The sequence below is a fragment of the Chelon labrosus genome (assembly GCF_963514085.1).
Source record: "Chelon labrosus genome assembly, chromosome: 19".
Lineage (NCBI taxonomy): Eukaryota > Metazoa > Chordata > Actinopteri > Mugiliformes > Mugilidae > Chelon > Chelon labrosus.
In genome coordinates, this window is record NC_140352.1 from 13,791,482 (window position 1) to 13,809,908 (window position 18,427).

The 18,427-nt window shown below is 42.9% G+C and overlaps 2 protein-coding genes across 2 annotated transcripts; both read left to right on the forward strand.

The window, feature by feature from the left end:
* Positions 1–1,040: 1,040 nt before the first annotated feature.
* On the forward strand, positions 1,041–10,734 carry map3k14b (mitogen-activated protein kinase kinase kinase 14b; the record flags this gene model as incomplete). Its single annotated transcript, XM_084567307.1, has 14 exons — positions 1,041–1,311; positions 1,869–1,944; positions 2,926–3,616; positions 4,631–4,765; positions 4,867–4,996; positions 5,073–5,201; positions 5,952–6,056; positions 6,975–7,138; positions 7,218–7,368; positions 8,537–9,082; positions 9,450–9,568; positions 9,621–9,741; positions 9,820–9,920; positions 10,430–10,734. 14 exons carry the CDS (start codon positions 1,041–1,043, stop codon positions 10,592–10,594), a joined length of 2,904 nt encoding a protein of 967 aa, XP_084423433.1. The 3' UTR covers positions 10,595–10,734.
* A 1,383-nt stretch (positions 10,735–12,117) lies between these two features.
* arf2b (ARF GTPase 2b) lies at positions 12,118–17,630 on the forward strand. Its single transcript, XM_084568039.1, has 5 exons — positions 12,118–12,245; positions 13,448–13,605; positions 13,952–14,062; positions 15,232–15,356; positions 15,757–17,630. Exons 2-5 carry the CDS (start codon positions 13,458–13,460, stop codon positions 15,916–15,918), a joined length of 546 nt encoding a protein of 181 aa, XP_084424165.1. The 5' UTR covers positions 12,118–12,245; positions 13,448–13,457; the 3' UTR covers positions 15,919–17,630.
* The last annotated feature ends 797 nt before the right edge of the window (positions 17,631–18,427 follow it).

An 18,427-nucleotide genomic window follows, 5' to 3' on the forward strand; every position in this document is an offset into this window, starting at 1 on the left:
TACTGACAACTTTTTAGCTGCCTTAATATCAACTACTTTTCCCTGTCATTTGGTAGTGCTCTCAGCTTCACGGTCAGACAGACTGCAGGACCTTTCTGCAGATCTTAGAAGTAGAGATCTTGATATATTTTGCAGTCTATGGTGTGCCTAATAACTTTAAATCTGGATAAACCCTCTTGATTTCCCAAGGAGCGATTTTGAAGATCAGTGTGGTGTCTCTGGCCGGCGCCATCTTGGCAGTGTGTGAGTCCTTCTAACTCCCAGCTAATTCAAAAATGGTCAGAGAGGTGGAGCATGAGTGGATCTGAAGCTAAACACAGCTTGCTACCTCTGATAACATCCACCTGTCACTCAAAGCAGCATTTATGTATAACTTTAAACATGTGAGTTCTCTAAAAGTTATCACCATGCAGGTGACATGAATGGGGAAGTAGCTCTAGTATTTTGGTCTCCAGTAGCTCTAGAGACCAAAACTGTTTTTGTATCAAACTGTTGTGCTGGAAAGTTTGTAACATGGATGTCTAAAGGAACTAACTCACTTCTGAAGGCAGCCTCTAGTGGACATGTGTGGAACTGCAGTTTGGGGCTTTTTAAGCTACAATGGGAATATAAACTTTTGGTAGTTGCTCAGTCTAAGACACTGATCCATTAATTATTTGGTAAATATCTTGTTAGAGTGACTGAAATGTGGTAGAAACATTCTTGCTCCCAAGAGGATGAATCCTGTTAGCGTTGGTGGTGCTGCTCTTTAATCTATGACTCGCTAGCGAGTTTTCTCAATTTTCTCAACACCTACTTACTGGCAACAATGTTGATTCCAAGAGTTTGAAGCTGCATTAGCGCCATCATCCAGTCAAAATAGAACTGGTTTTTGACCCGTCTAAAGGACCAATCTACCTGCCTGCTGAATCTTGCTCATTTTTGCCTCTTTTAGCTTCCTCAGATGTCAACATGTTTCTCAAATGACTGACTGAAAAACAAAACAAAACAGAAAGCGACCTCTTCTTTGTTTATCTCCTAATCCAGTTCTCACCACGTCGATGAACGCTGACAGACAGATGGCCATACCCAGGATGTTTGACTGCAACACGCCATTCATCATCGTGGCCGGCGAATCTGAGCTCTCGTTTCTCGGTAAAGAGGATGGCAGCCAGCAGGGTTGCGAGGAAGAGAAGGACTCGCTGGTCCAGGCCATCGCCCCCCATCTGAATCGAGTGATGCAGCACGGCACTGCCAAGCATGTGTTCGCAGAGGGGCGGGAAGCATCCGAGGAGGAGAAAGCCTGTGTCTCCATAGTCGCACAGGCTGAGAGTAAGACTGAGAATCAGGGAACGGAGGCAGAACGATCTTAATCAATCGCAGATGGATAAAAACCTTTAGCAGGGCCATTTTTGGGTGGATTATCAGTTGATTCTTCCAGGAAAATCACCAACACAAGCGAAGCATCAAGCAACCACTCAGATTTATTTAATACCAAACAGTTCAGTCAAGTAGTACTAAACCTTGCTGCCAAACATTTCTATTTAAGGATTAATTTATGGAATTGTTTCTTGAAAATAGCTCCTAAAAGCTTGTAGAGTTTTCCAGTTATGCTCCAAAACCACAAGCACCAAAGTTTGATTGGATGCACACAGAGATCCCACAGAGAATCATTAAGCCTCCAAAAAGTGCCTGCTCAGAGGTTTTGATCTAATCTTCCACAGCACTGTTACACACCTCCAAATGCAAACACATCAGTGTTGGTTATCAGGACTGAAAGTCTGTAAAAGCGCCATGGTTTTGTTGCACAGTTTAAGAATTTCATCCCATGTTTCATCCCATGGCTTGTGGTCGTATTTTTGCGAACTCTTCACGTTTCTCTGTCCTAGGAGAAGACTTCCAGGAGTTCAGCCCTACCAACACTCAGTGTCCCTTCTCACGAGCTCAGGTTCTCCAAAAACCCAGGTATACACCTATAAATATACAATCTACATTAGTCCAGCAGACAGTATATTCTGAGTAGCCACAATCAGAACACACTGATCAGATGTAGAGTGCCGGTGTAAACCTCTGATCATCTGATCTCCTAACAACCATGTAAACACTTGATTTGCCGGTTTATCGCTGGTTCAGATAAATCCATTCTTTCTGAGCATGTTTGCTCCATGTGGGGTAAACATCAGGTCATGAGTTTCTAGGAGGGACAGAAACATGGAGGTAGAAAAACAACCAAGTCTTGAAAAAAAGGAACGAAGCTGAAATTCACGGTAGGAGACAAAGATGGAGGAAAACTTCTCCCCCCTTCTACTCCTCCTTCTTCTTCTCCTCCTCCTACTTTATTTCTTCTTCTTCCTCCTCACCTTTCTTCCTCCTTCCTTCTTCCTATTTCTGCTACATCTCTTCTTCCTCTTCCACTTTCATCTTGGTCATCTTCTTCTGTTGAATCAATTCAGGTTTTGAGATAACTTTCACTTTTTCACCTTCTCCTTCTTCTCCTCCCCCTCCTCTCCACAGTTCTTCTTCGCCTTCTTCCTTTCTTCCCTACATCTTCTTCTCTTCTTCCTCCTCCTCCTTCTTCTTCTGTTCTACTTCCAGCAGATTTGACACTCCAGAGTAGCAGAAGCACTTTGTCCATAAAGTTCTGTTGTGGTTATAATGTTTTGGGGCACCAAAAATGCTCAGTACTCTGTTGCTTGGTAGCTAGAGAAGGTTGTCCATGAACCAGAGGGTTAGGTAGAAAATAGGTAGAAACGTGCGACTTAAGTACAAGACAATATATCATTTAAAACAGTTCAGCTGGAAATTCGGATGCTAGTTGCTAACGTAGCCTGCGGTTAGCACGCATGTTATTTTTGGTAGATTAGATACGAGGACAATAAAATGGAGTAGCTGCTGGATATTAAAGCATGCATTAATTAACGTAGCGTATTTTGCTCTCATAAGCAGGTTTCCCAGTAAAGAAGCTTCCCTCATGAGTGACACAGAGGATGAGGACTTTGGTTCCATCACCAAACTCCAACACAACCACCGCCAGAGGAAACAGCGAAGGAAAACCAGAGTCTGGCAGATCCAGGAGGAAGGGGAAGAGCCTCCTGTTATCAGGGGTCTATGGGTTCAGGAGATTGACTGGCTTAAGTCATCGTCAGCTGGGCTCATACCTCCTCCTCCTCAGTTTACTGACCCCTGTGACCACAGAGACCCACACTCTCACATGTCTGAAGGCTGTGTATATGTCCGTGATCCATTCAGAAGGCTGGAGGAGGCGCCACTATCGGAGGACCAGTGCAGATCTATAGAAACAGACGACACCTCCAGCAGCGCTGACAGAGGAGGCTCGGACTCCGAGTGCAGCCTGGACTACGAATCCATCTGCACTCATGACAGCGAGTCAGACTCATCCTGCAGTGTCCAGGAGCCAGATCAGTTTGAAGCTAGCTTGTCAAATTCGACCTTTGACCTGATGCAAGTGTCTGGATTCAACACCTGCTCCCAGTCAGAGTGGGATTCTGACTCTATAGGCCATGTGCAAAGCCTGCTGGGAGGTTCAGACTCCGATCACAGCACCGGGAATGCGTCCCAGAATGCGTTTGAGTTTGATGACACAAACGACACAGTTTTTGATGAAATAAGAGGCAGAGTGACACAAATACCAAAGCTCTTTGTTTCAGTTTTCAAAAATTTGATCAAACAGATTCTGAACAACTGGAAGACGACACCTGCCAATGAAGGACTCATATTTCATCATGTAAGACACTTTCATCCAGTTTATTTGTTTTTTGTCTGATACTAACATGCCATTATAAACTGTGATTGTCAAATACTGGTCCAGATGACATAAACCTAGCCTGGAAGTCAGAACAACTTCCTCTGCCTACAAATCTTTTACAGCTGAAGCTTGTTCCCTCTAATGGGAACTGATTATGCTCCTGCAAATATCTGCTGGGCCAATCAAATCTTTAGGGCACGGCTTTATGTGGTGATGGACAGAAGAGTAACAGCCAAGTAGTCATACAAGTCATCTGAGCGCCATAAAGTTGAATTTGTTTACAACTAAATGGCTCTGATTAGTTGGAGGACTACCCATTTGACCCTCTGTATCAACTGAAACATGCCTTATGATGAAATCCAGATGGAATGTTTTGCAAAATTAGACTCAGTAGGGGTTCAGTCAAATGAAAGAAAGGATGTCCTAGATGTGCAGTAACAGAAATTCTCTCAACTACTCCACCTGTTAGTCAAACCATCAAAAACGGTGTGCCACAGGGATTTATCCTTGGCCTATTTGTTTTCACACAAATATCTTCCACTTAGTGCTCTAATGTGCATTTATTTGTATAATTGTTTGCAACTAAATGGTTGTGATTGGCTTTAGGACTAATCGCTTGATGCAGAGGTACTCTTTCTTCTATATCAACTGAAGCACACCCTATACTGAAATCCAGAGAGTGTGTTACTAGACTCATATTCTGATAAATACTGATTCTCAATACACCATGCTACTTCCAACCACTTCCTAATTATGTTGTTGCTGTTAGAAACCAGCATTGATTTCCATTTTCCTTTATTTTCTTGAAATTCTGTTAAAGCTTGTGTTAAATTTGACTTTTACGACTGACACATGTTTCTCATCTTTCCTTTTTGGATCCTGAAGCAACTCAAGCCCAGCTGTTCCAAATACAGGGAGGGAGAGGAGTACAGTATCCTTCACCACATCCAGAATGGATCGTACGGTGACGTGTTCTGCGTTCGGGACAAAAGCACTGGATTCAGATGTGCTGCCAAGAGGGTGAGCCAAGAAACAATGACTCGTTCAGTGAAGAATCTCGACTCCACCCTAAGTGTTTGAAGCCCTGAAATTTCATTAAAAATGTTTTCTGCTGATCTCAGATTCCACTGAGTCATTTCAGCGGAGAGGAGGTGAGCACGTGGAGCGCTCTGAACTCCCCTCGTGTCGTGGAGCTCTTTGGGGTCGTGATGGAGGGGCCGAACGTTGTGCTCTTCATGGACCTGAAGCCAGGTACGCTAACTAAACTGTTGCATTAACGAGGGTAATCTCTAAAGTTTAATCAGATTTGTCCTCCAAACTTCAACAGCTTGTTTGGCCCAGCTTCTGAAAGAGATGACCTGCCTGCCTGAAGATCTGGCCCTGCATTACCTTCATCAGTCACTGGGGGCGCTGGAACACCTGCACCACAGGAAGGTGCTTCACCTGGATGTCAAAGGTGTGTTCTTTCAGGTCCTAGCACCTTTCAGAACAAGCTGCATTAGCATTTATTTATTTGTTAAGTATTTATCACATATTAATGCAACATTGATTCATTTCATGTTAATGCGTCATTCAGGTTGCGTTCACATTTATTTATTACATGTTGATACATCATTAATAACTGTCTAATAATACAGAAATATATAATTCTGCCATTCTGAAAGTCATCACCATGATGACTGGTGTTGCTTTTGGTGCAGCAAAAGTACACCCTAACATTTTTATTTTTTTTATTTATTTGTTGTATATTCCCTGTGATGTACAGTTAGCATCCATCAGGATTCAGCTCCTGCTTGTTTAGTTAGTTTGATACCAGATTTGATGTGATCAGCAGCAATCACAGGAAGCCCGGTGAAGCCTTTAGATGGTTATTCTGCCATCATATAGCATCCCCAGTGATGGTACCTAATCCTAAACCCTTAGTAATCCCTGTTGAGAGGATTTAACAGGAGGGGGGCTCACTCAAGTTAGGCCCCTCCATTGTGTTGGTTTGGGATTCACTCAGATCCATCTAATTAACCAGTCTCATCATGTCAGGTCTTCACTTAGAGAAGGGAAGGTCTGTGCCTGCCTGTGCCTGTACCTTGCTGCTGTGTTTTATTCGCTTATTCTCTGACGGCCTCCTGGTCTCACTCAACTGTTTCATAATGAGCGCCAAATGCAAACAAGCCGTCTCACTAAATCCTCTGTGTTGATTTTATTCCAGTTGACAATGTGCTGCTGTCTGCAGACTGTCGAGACACATTCCTCTGTGACTTTGGTCTCTCTGAGGCTTTAGACGACAGAGGATGGAGCACCAAAGCGTTCAGGGGTGAGTTGACCCAGGAAACTTTTAAACCACAATCATTCACATGAATCGCTTGGTTTACTTTAGTAAAATTAAAAATGCACACTTTGAATACGACCATCTTCCTTCGCACGTACCAAACTTTAGGAGTCCTTTTGTCACCAAATGTTGGTCACTCCACAGATTACACTTTTACAGTATTAAACCTGTGATACAGACAAAATATGATCACATGCAAAAGCATCTTTAATCTCTCCACCCTGTTTATGCTGATATTGGGATGATTAAACTGAACATGTGACAAATGTACTCTTCATAACCACTTCAAAGCACAAAGAATGGATAAAATCATTCCAGCAGAGGAGGCAGAGATATTCTGACATTCTCCTTGAACTCCAATGATGCAACAGGCTCTGACAAAGTAATCAACATGTTTCATAACAGGTTGGATTACAGTTTTCTCAAGTCTCAGCAGATAAATTCTGCTGCTGCTAATTGTGGCCCTGTTCAGATCTTAACAGCTGCCTTGGAAAATATGTCTAGCTTTAAGTACCTATGTTCACACCTGGCATTAAAATGCATCTCCACATGCCTCCCCAGCCAGCACTTGAGAGCTGATTTCAGTTTCTCTGTATATAAAAGTGCCATTGTGTGGTCAGTAGAATATTTTAACAGCTGCTGTCTCTACTGGATCTCTACCTACCACTGGAACCATGAACAATTGTTTGTTGTGTGTGTGCCATGACTTGGGGAGATGATGCATATTTTGGAACAAGCTGTAAAGTCTCTTTCACTCACTGAAAGCCAACATGTTCATTATGTTATTAATTATTTACAGAAGAGTGCCAAGTAAGTCAATGGGAAAGCATGAACACATGAAACCAGAGAAGAATCACAGCATGATTGAACATAATTAAGCTAATTCAGTGTTTGTCCGTATAGGAGGGGCCTTTCCCGGCACAGAGACCCACATGGCACCCGAGGTGGCACGAGGGGATCAACTCTGTGCCAAAGCGGATGTGTGGAGCAGTTGTTGTATGCTTTTGCACATGCTCAATGGATGCCAGCCATGGATACGTTACTATTCCCATCCACTGTGTCTTCAAGTGAGAGTCTCTTCATATCTGACACTTGCTCCCACAACAAATGGGGTTTTTATCATTTTTCCCTTCATGTGTTTGTCAGATTGTCAACGAGCCTCCGCCTCTGTGGGAGGTGCCGTCCAACTGTAACAACTTTACAGCCAAAGTGTTCAAAGCCGGACTCCGAAAGGATCCAGACAGACGAGCATCAGCAAAGGAGCTCAGGAGGAAAACCACCAAGGCCCTCAGAGCAGGTCCATATGTACATAGCTGATAATCATCCATCCAATGTAAGAATGTTAGATTTGTTGAAACCAGCTCAGAAATACCCCGAGGGTCAACATGTACGCCATCAAAGGCCATGGTATATCCAAAAAAACAAGCTGAAAGAAGGGCAACTGGAGTTATGGAGTTCTTTGAAGATATTTCATCACATTTCAAGTCTTCAGTTCTAAAAGACTGTTGAGGAGTTGCAGAGGTTTACATAGAAACATCTGTGGGTGTTGCTTATCAGAAACAGTTATGTCCTTTGTTCTTCAGATGTAGGTGGACAGCTGAATCCTGACCTGAGATGGAAATGTGTTCACCCCAAAAACAAAACAGGGCAATGTAGTTCAACCGGTTTTGTTCAGTGATGTACAACGACATCTACCTACCTACGCTTGAAGGTCAAAGGACACTCCTTTGAGAACAATGTCCAAATCTTAGTCCAAATCTCTTACTATCTATGTCATATCAGAAATCCCCTCTCTGAATAGGGGAGGTGGGCTGAGGTATAATCTGACATCGATTTACAGCACAGTCTGAACATCTGCCCCCCAAAAAAGGTGAACTGCATGCACACCTCAAGACTGGAGTCTCTGGCCATGATTGAGTTATCAGGGTACCAGTCAGTGGAGAAGGAAGACAGGACCAAAACATATTCGTCCAACTACAGGTAAGTATCTGGTTGATAACAGACCCTAGTCATGGGAGTTTCTGGTGGACAACATCCACAGATGTTTCTATTGACATCCCAACCAGTCCTATAGAACTGAATACGGATGAAATATCTTCAAGAAACTCCAGGTGCACTTGTTTCAGCTTGTTTTTTGTTGTTGTTGTTGTTGTTTTTTGGAGTTTATCTACCAAGCCTTAAATGAATGAAGTACATTGTTCACTTTGATAGAAGGTATAGCTGCATGTCATGATGATAAAGATGAAAGGAGATCCCATGACAAAATATTTGCTAGAGGGAGACATGAAAAACATTTAAATAGGACCCAGGATTGATCCCTGAGGCACACCAAACTAAGTTTGGGCCAATAAACAGATGTAAATGTCAAAAGACTAAATACTTGAGCCAAAACATTTGATCCCAAGTACCTCAGTCATGTTTTGGTATTGATGTCTGGATCATTCAGTTGAATATTTTCTCCACAGTTGGAGGGTTGAGTCCTCGGTCCATCAAAACTGCCTGCGACAAGCTGTGTTATGGCCGGAACCAGAAGGAAGACGGTCCCTGCTCTTTGTCCCCTGAAGTCCCCTTCACCTCAAATAAACCACCAGCTGATGCCTTCTGGGTGAGCCCATGGAGAACTACAGCAGTGGATGAGGACTGCAGCGACTGGGCAGATGGCGACTCTGACCAATACTCTGAAGTGGAGACGGATTCCTTAACGAAGGAATGGGACTCGGAGCCAAAGTCACTCCGGGAGGATTACACCTCAGATGAAAAAGACTGGAAGATTGACTCTGACTCAGAAATTGATATTTACATGGCAGAGGAGGAATATAACCAGGAGAAGTGGCCAAAGACTGACAATGAGTATGAGGGGGATTGGGAAGAGGAAGAGGAAGAGTGGGATTCTTCTTTGGCCACAGAGTATCGTCATGCCCTCAGAGGAGTTTTCCCTTTGCTGCAGAAAGGCCAACAGACAAATGACAATTCATGGGGATCAGAAGCTGAGCTGGAATACCTCAGAGATGGTGAGTCAGAGCAACACTTTGTCAGGGGACAGCTCTGCGGGGGCATTACTCCGTCATCACTTCACCAAGTCATTGACTGACTCAGAATAATTTCAGTTCGTTTGCTGAAACACAGATTTATCAGTAATGACGTGTACCTGAATGAAGTCTGATTTGATTAGTTTATTCACAAACATCTTAATGCAGTATTCAGTACTACTTAAGTGGTCTTGAGACATTATGCTATTGCACTCTTCAGCTGTTTTGTTATTTCCCCTGACTGTTTCACTGCTGATCTAAATGATCAGTCACGGCCTTAAGCGTCTTGCACATATAAAGTAGATTGTGTAACTGTGCACTAAATTGTTAATATGTTGACTCTTCCTAGATGTACCTATTGGCACCACAATCCAGACCCCTTCCCCTGAACCTCGAGACGACCCCCCGTCCTGTTTCAGCTGCTCAGACACATCGCAGATAGATGCCTCAGATGTATGTAGATGCTGTGCGTGAAAATCCTCCATGAAAGAAAAAGGTACAATTTCTTTCCGTTTTCCAGGGCTCGGATCATTCATCTGATGACCTCAGCTCTGGCGTCTTTTCTTCCTGCAACAGTCAGGCAGACGGACACTTGGAGTGGTTAGCTTCGGGCAATCAGCCGTCTTCGTTCTGCTTTGAGGGTAAGATGTCAGGAGTCTTTCACTAAGTTAAGGTCGATCTCTGCTGGATTCATTTGTCTGATATGCTGGCATTCTCAGGTGTTGATGTCTGGATTGAGAACGTTCAAGGCCAGTGTCTGAGGATTCGTGAGCGGCGAAGGGTCAAAGTGGGCCACGTTGCTATAGGAATCAGTGATCAGGTATGAGATGGCTCACTGAAATAACACTACTTATTAGCGAGTTTTCACGTATCCAGCTGTCTGCTAATCGTCTAAAGAACCGCTGCACACTGCACATAAACCCAGAATGTATTCTTTTTTTATTTCTAGAGCAGAATGTGGAAGACTGTCTTTGATTTTTACACTCAGTAGTTAAGTTCACTCCAGAATTACAAGAAATGCTGCTTACTGTTGAACATTTTCAGCTCAAGTTCAATTATAATAGTTTACTGTAGTTTATAATAGAGTTCTGGTACTGATATCAAGTCTAGAAAGAAGCAAACCTTTTCAAAATATTGAATTTTGAACTAAAGCATTCTGGCAAGAACTTTGCTTCAATAAAAAAACGTGCAAATATGGGCGAGATTTGGATTAAATATGGAACTATTAGTAAACAAGATTAGGATCTGAACACCAGAGCTGCACATTTCAGCTGGTGTTTACTACCCAGCTGACCAAAATCCTTATGACTTATCCCGTCTGTCACTCAGATCTCAGGGAAAGCCTTCACTTTGGAGACGCTAGACAGAAAGACGGTGGCGTTTGACCAGGAGATCAGAGAGTCCGGTCTGTGGCTTCGCTGCGTTCCTGCTCCTGACAGATGTCAACGCTGGAGGTGGAGAGTCAGGGACGGAAAGCTGGAGCTTCGAGAATGAGGCGGACGTTTTGTGCGGTTGTTCTCCGTTAATTTGGTTGTCGTTTGCACTAATTTTGTTGTTGGGAAAAACTGGAAAACCACTTTTACACATAGATCCAAGACGACGGTCTACAAACCTTCCTCCTTCCTATGTTGATTCATCACTTCATTTCATTCATGCTGCCATTCTTCTGCTGGATTCAGAGCTGCAGACAGAGGAGGACCCTGAACTCACTGTTACATTCATGAAACCAGTTTGAGTTTAGTTTTTTGAAATGCCACATCAAACCAGATGAATGCTTCCATATCCACACTACCTGTACAGTTTAAGACTTGAAGAAAGTTTGTGACATTTTATATCTTAATAAAAAACAAGCACATGTGACGGTAACATGTGATCTGTCTGAAAATGTCTGTCTTTCTTTCTTGCTTTCTCTCTTCCTTTCTTATATGTCCTTCCTTCCGCCATTCTTTCTTCCTTTCACTCTTCCTCATTTCCTTCCTTTCTCCCTCCCAACAGAAAAGTTAATGAAATATAGGAAACGGAGGCTAACCACCACCTTAAGCAAACAGAACAATGATTTAATAATTCAAGAAATTGCTCCTGTCTTCCTTCTCCACTGAATGGTACTCTGACAACTCATTCATGAAGCAGCCTACAGATGACAGGCTCTGAGGCCAGAGCGGTCAGAGGGACCCTGGTCCAGAGATTTGAAGAGTTCTGTGTTTTTCTTGTCTGTTGTCATTTTGTTTTGTAGTCAGTTTGGGTCTGTTGCGATTATTTTACCTCCTATGTGACTGGTTAAAGTCTTTTATCTGTTCTTTTGTGTCTCTTTGTCATTATTATATGTCCCTAATAGTCATTTTTACTTTTTTTTCTTCGTAGTTGGCTCGTGTCTCTGACATCCTGTGCCATTTTTTTGCAATGTATTTGGTAATTTCAGTGTCTTGCTCATTTTTATGGACAAGTTGTGTCTCTTTTAAGTTTTTTTTGGTCTCTTTGCAGTCATATTGCTGCATTTATTGCGACTGAATTGTGTCTCTTCCTGCCATGCTGTGTGGTAGCTTTGTGATGTCTTTTTTCATCTCTCTGCTTATATTTTGTGTTTCTGTATTCATTTTCCGTGTCTGCTTTATGGCTTCCACGCTGTTTTCAGTTGTTTTGTAACTCAAGACTGAGACTATAATACTGAATTTAACAGAGCATTGTGTCTTTCAAACAGGAAATATTATGTCATTTGATACACATACTAGCAGAGGCCTGCTGACCTCTCGGCCTGTAGTTTCTCAGTGGGTGTGCTTGGTGATAACTGGCGGTTATAATTGGACAGTTACAGCCTATATTTGATAAGCTGTGCAGAATCAGCCACGGTCATAACCAACATTACGTAAAACACTGAGTCCATTGCTCATAGTGGGAAACTTGAATAAACTTGTGTGCGGTCCACTTCCTCGACATTTTGTGCACTGAGCACACAGAGACCTGCTGGGGCGCGGATTGGACGATAGGCTGACATGGGCGGGCCATTAGTTACACCATGTATGCTGTGATTGGACAAGTTCTCATAGTGGGAAGTGCTCGTACGCCGGTGTCTCCCTGGTTGCGCAAGACGCCATTTTGGAGTGACAGTGAAAGATAACGGAAAGATCGAGAAGCTGTCTTTCTAGAGGTAATAATCCGCACAAACTCGTCTCTTGTCGTCCCGTATTGTCGTGTTATGTTTGCCGGTCGCCGCTCACTTCGAAGCGATCGATTTATTCGGCGTCTGACATGACGTCACGGTGTTCTCTCTTTGCTGTGACGCGGCATTTAGCTAACGACAGCTACGCTAGCTAGCTAGCTCGCTACAGCAGTTCCTGTAACCGTCAGATCAAAGAGCTGTCACTGTTGGGTTTTACCCCCGAACCCGGGTTCATTTTCACCGACGGGTTTCATAGCGCATCGCTGCCAGGTATACTAACACCGGGACACCGCTTGCCGTAAGCGACGGCGATATTTTACACCGTTTACGAATTGTGTCGCCCGATAGCAGCTAGCTAACACAAGCTAGCTATCCGAAGCATCCGCCCTAAGTGGAGCTAATCGGCTTCGAGTAACGATAACCAGATAAAGCCGCCAAGCTAAAACTTTTTTCAAAATGATTAATATAAACGTAGCGCTGCGTTTTTACTTTACGCTTTACTGGCAGGGGCACGGACTTGAACGTTGGCCGCACTGTCGGCCTTTCGCTAAGGTCGAGGTGTTGTCGCTAAGCTAACGAGCTAGCGTCTTGTGACGGCTCCCATACAGTAACATTATCCCTGCCGCTAATGCAGAGTTTGCCAGCTGGAACAGGCCTCTCTTATCTAGCGATCAGTTACCTGTTCACTTTATCCGGGTTTTTAACGAAGCCGCCTCGGGCTATATGCTTTTTTAGCTTCTTAACTACTTAATTTCCCGATTTAAGATGAGAATTGAGTATTTATGTTGTGTACAAGTCATTTCAGGGATATGTTAGATAATGGTTGATGTGGTCGGTTTGGGCTGACTGGCAACGTATAGCCATAAACCATAACCGTATCGTGTAACCATTAGCTTAAGTAAACATATCTCCTCTGTTCCTCCATGTTCCCGTCATTGTGCCTCTTTTGCTACAGACTTTTATTCGACCAAATATTCAGCTGTCATCGACCTGTTTTCTAATTTAGTTGTACCATTGTGAAGTGTCAAACAATGCAATGATCGTACACTTCCTGTCAGTACAGTACTGCCAGTTGGTAGACAGTTTTGTTTCCTCGATGGTCCACTTTTTTTCAGTTTCCTCCTTTGCTCAGAAACTGAAACGCTGAAGACATTGCAGTCTTAACCCTGTTAACCTCTCTGCTCCAACAGCTTCGTCACCATGGGGAATGTATTCGCGAGCTTATTCAAGGGCCTGTTCGGCAAAAAAGAGATGAGGATTCTCATGGTGGGACTCGATGCGGCTGGAAAAACAACTATCCTATATAAACTGAAGCTTGGAGAGATAGTCACCACCATTCCCACCATTGGTAAGGATCTTTTTGTGTTGTTAATCAAGTTGAAATGCGAACTTTCAAAGACATTTGTGTTATGTTGTTCTTTAACCCTTTAAATTTAGTTTTTAAAAGTGGTTTAATGTTGTTTAAACACACAGAGTCATACATAGCAAATGCAGGCTCATAAAATGAGTACACAAATATTTGAAGCCATTTTCTAGTATTTGACAAGTGTCCTAAAGATCCATACTTGGCTCTGATTTGTTCCAGTTAAGTTAAACTCTCAAATTTGATTTCGATTTTACAGAAATGTTTTATGTGCAGCAGGTAGTGCAAGGCTCTGCAACTCACCAGTGCTTCTCCCTTCTCCCCTGTCCAGGTTTTAATGTTGAAACTGTAGAATACAAGAACATCAGCTTCACAGTGTGGGATGTGGGCGGTCAGGACAAAATCAGGCCGCTGTGGCGCCACTACTTCCAGAACACTCAAGGTGAGGAGGAGGAGGAGGAGGAGGAGGAGGAGGAGGAGGGTGGGGGGCTTGTGGCGGTGTTATCTTAGCTGGCAGTAGTGCTGATGAACATCACCGCCCGTAGGTGGCCTCGTTGGTGCATAAAAGATGATCTTAAAACTGGTGAACCAGTGACTCACGCAGTATTGTTCAATCCTCAGAGGGCTTATTGTGTGACTCGTCTAATATTTCCTGAAATGTAACTGCACCGGTGGCTAACACTGCCTGGCTTTCTGCACAGATCTGTAGAGCACGTTTAGTCGGCAGCTCCTCTGCTTTTGTGCACGCATCAGACAAACATCACCATCCAGATACAGTGCAGCCAAGTGTGAAATTAAATGTGAGAATCCTTTTGGATTTGATGGTGAGATGCGGCATCATTTAACAACAAAAAGGCCCAAGAGTATTCAGCAAACGGCACGTCTTACTTCAGAATACATCTGCTTTTCTGCAGCATGTAATGAAGCACCAACAAGTCACTGATTATTTGTGATTAGAAACCTATAAATGATATTTGCAGGCAAACTAAGTAAATTGAAGATGTCACATTTGTCATGTTTTCCTCAAGTACTGATGCCTCTACAGATGCCCACCAGTGTCCACTTCGATACAGGCTAGGCTTGTCCAGATACAGATACAAAAATATCTTGTTTGCACATAGAGTGAGCTGCAGGGATGATGAAACGCCTCTCCAGAATGCGGGCACACAGATCAGGAAGTGTAAATACGCCAGTTTGACAGACGCCTTGAGCCACGAGGAATTCAAGTCCTCAAGTATCATCTCCCTATTTTTATAGTTTCATAGTTTATGGCTCACTGCAGCAGTCAGCTTTCAAAACATGTACATCTAAGTAGTCTTCGGTCTCAAAATTCAGCTTTTACAAAACTTCTGAGTCTGACTTCTGACTCTCAAAGTATCGTAAGTTCATCTGCACTGAACAATTTTAAGCGTTTGCCAGCTTTAGTTTAGATTTGTCTTCACACTCAAATAAAATATTTCAACTTCATTTCTGAATTCTTCAAATTGGCGACTACAGAATCAATCATTTATTCAGTTACGTGTTTTGATGTGTGGGTTTAAAACCAGGAGATGAAGGCTCACTGTATGGCCTGGTGTCAGTCCTAATGTGGTCTTGTATTTGCGTGCACAGGGCTTATCTTTGTGGTGGACAGCAACGACAGGGAGAGAGTGAACGAGGCAAGGGAGGAGTTATCCAGAATGCTTGCTGAGGACGAACTCAGAGATGCCGTGCTGCTCGTTTTCGCAAATAAACAGGTGAGGTCATGTTTTTGTTTCCTGGAGTATCTTAAGATCTGATTGAAATTTTATATAAATGAAGACTGAGGGTGTTTCTTGTCTTAAACTCCTACAGAAGTTCATTTATAACTAAAGTGCTTTATGTCCAACATAAAAGACAAGAATATGTAATGATGTAGGTTGTGAGGTCAAAAATGAAAGCTTTTCTCCTTTTCAAAAAAGACCAACATCAAATATTTAATCCAGATGAGCCAGAAACCTTAAAAGTAACTCATAAAGATGTCTCATTTAGTGCTTAAGAAGCTAAATTCTAAGCATGATTAATCAGGAGAATGAAAGTGTTGCTCGAGTGCAGTTCTGGCTATAAATAAATGGTCTCCGAAGCTGCATCATGACGCACTGTGTCCTCTCCTGCCAGGATCTCCCCAACGCTATGAACGCTGCAGAGATCACAGACAAGCTGGGCCTGCACGCCCTCCGCCAGCGCAGCTGGTACATCCAGGCCACCTGCGCCACCAGTGGGGACGGCTTGTACGAGGGCCTGGACTGGCTCTCCAACCAGCTGAAGAACCAGAAATGATCCATTCCACCAGTTTTGAATTTTGTTTGTTGTTTATTTTTCTGTTTCAACACAGCGGCAGCACCGGATCCAGGCCCCTCCGCTCCCATCTAACCCTGTTTTCAGACCCCAGCTCTTTCTTTCTTTCAAGAACTTCCTTCATTCCCTCCTCCTGCTTTCTCCCCTCGTCAGTACTCTCGGGGCTCTAGCCTGTGCTGCTTGTGTGTGCGTGGGCGTGAGCGTGTGTGTGTGTGTGTGTGTGTGTGTGTGTGTGCGTGCGCGTGTATACCTTGTGTGTTCAGCGAGTGTGCGTGGGTGTGAAGGCGTCTCTGCGTGTGTTGGCTGGGATTGGGAGTAACCCTGGCGTGCCTTTTACACACCTCCTGTGGAATCAGCAGTCTGGTTTTCAAGCCCCTTTCTCCATCCACCAAACTCAGCCTCTGCCCCACTCAGCCTACCCCCACTCTCAGTCTTGCACGGCCCCCTTCTCCCCACCCTTACTCTCCAGAGGAAGCATGGTTTTCATACGGCAAAGAAAGAGCAAGGGTGCAAGCTCTCCTCCCTGTAGTATATATATCTATGTTAACTAGAAACGTTCACCCAGTGTAGACCGAATGCTAGATGTTCATTTTGACCTCTGTCTGATTTTGAAACCTCAAACCCACCAGTAAGAGATTCAGTAAATTGCATCTTAACCTGTATCAGGTCGAAACAAATCACAAAAACAGGAAAAAAAGCAAGAAAGAACGGCCATCCTCGATCATTCTGCTGTCATCTGAAAATCATGCTGTTTGTTTTATTGTTGTTATTATTATATTGGAGTATAACAGATTATTCTTAGCGATGGTTCTCCAGTGAACACTACCTTCTCCCCACCACTAAGTGAGACCGTGAAGCACAAGGCAAGCCAACAATCTTTAAAATAAAAAAAAAAAAATGAAATAATTATTCAAATCTGCAAGTATATGCAACTCTTTTCAGATCTTTTAGTTTTGTTCCCCGGGTGAAATTGGATTTCTGAGGCGTCCTGACTAAATCTGACAGTGTTCCTACTTTATGTCAAATACAAGCTGTTGGACATTTCACAAACTTCAGCCGGTTAACGGAGACAGCTGTCCTGATACATTCACAAGCTTCACATGTTATTCCTTTAAAGACATGTTACATGCGTGTTTTTTTTTCTGTAACTAGTTTTAGTATTTCTATTTGTACTACGACTGCTGAACCAAATGCATTTGAGCAGTATGACAAATCCTGTATGTGGAAGTGTATCCTCGAGGGCCTCAGCTGATTTTGACGAGTTGTATTTTTTTTTCTCTTTCCTCACACCAACGGTTGGCAGTTTTACTTTGAAATCTTTTTTAAAAGCATCCAGCTGTTCATGTTCCTGGTTGGGATGAAGGATTGGCGCCAAAATATGAAGGCTCTTAAACTGTGAACGGTCCAGACGTGAAGAAAGGTCCCGACTGTCTGGGTGTTTACAGGCTACTACTTCTCATTGCGCTTTGCGACCGAGAAGACCAACACAGCTGGAAGGACTTGGTGGTAGACCTGTTGAGGGGGGATGGGTGTGCGGTTACCTGGTCGTGAGATTCAGCGGGCGTCCTCAGTGTTGAACCGTGGGGGTTAAGCTGGCACTTCTGTCAAGAATGATTGTAAATCTGTAAGTTCCCCTGTAAACTGTTTCTGTGGGGATTTCCTGAACACATTAATAAACATGATTTGATCCAACAGCTGCTGGAGAGACTTTTGTTTCATTTTTCTGGCCAAAATTTAAGTCTTTGTGTTTGCGCAAAATTAGGTACACATTCAAGTCGAGCAATGACTCCCCCCTTTGTTTGGGTCGTAATGTTTACTCTAAGCTTTTAGAAAGCTCTAAATTCAGTTCCCTTAATAAAATCACAGCCTCAAGACATACTAAAGAGAAATGTCTGAAAAAAAAAATAGTAACCATTAGTCCAACACTCAAAGAAAAGTCATTTATTTTTGATTTACATGAAATATGATTCTCTACATTTATATCTTCATTTGTCATGGTCCTACATTACATTTGAAGGTCCACTTCAAGTCTGGGGAGGCTTTCAGTTTAGTTTCCCTTAAAATAACCCAAGGAGAAACTGAAAACAAAAAAAAGGAAGTAGTAATGCCTGTCTTCCTTTTGTCTGTCCATACACCCAAAACAGGAGTCATTAATTATAGATTTACTTGAAATGTGATTAAAACTCATTAATATTCTTTAAATGGACAATAAACGGTAATTTCACAGAATAAGGAGTGCTCAGAACTCCCTTTAACGTTATTTCTTAAATGATCATGGTTCCGCAATAAATGTGAATGTCCACTTTAAGTCTGGGGAGGCTTTCAGTTCAGTCTCGCTTAAAACAACAGGCCTTAGGAGAAACTAAAAGAGACGTTTATTATCATTTAGATTATAGTGAAATTTAATTAAACTCATTAATATTCTTTAAATGGAGGGTAATCACATGAATAGAAAGAATAGTTTATTAATTCAGAGTATAAAAAGTCATGG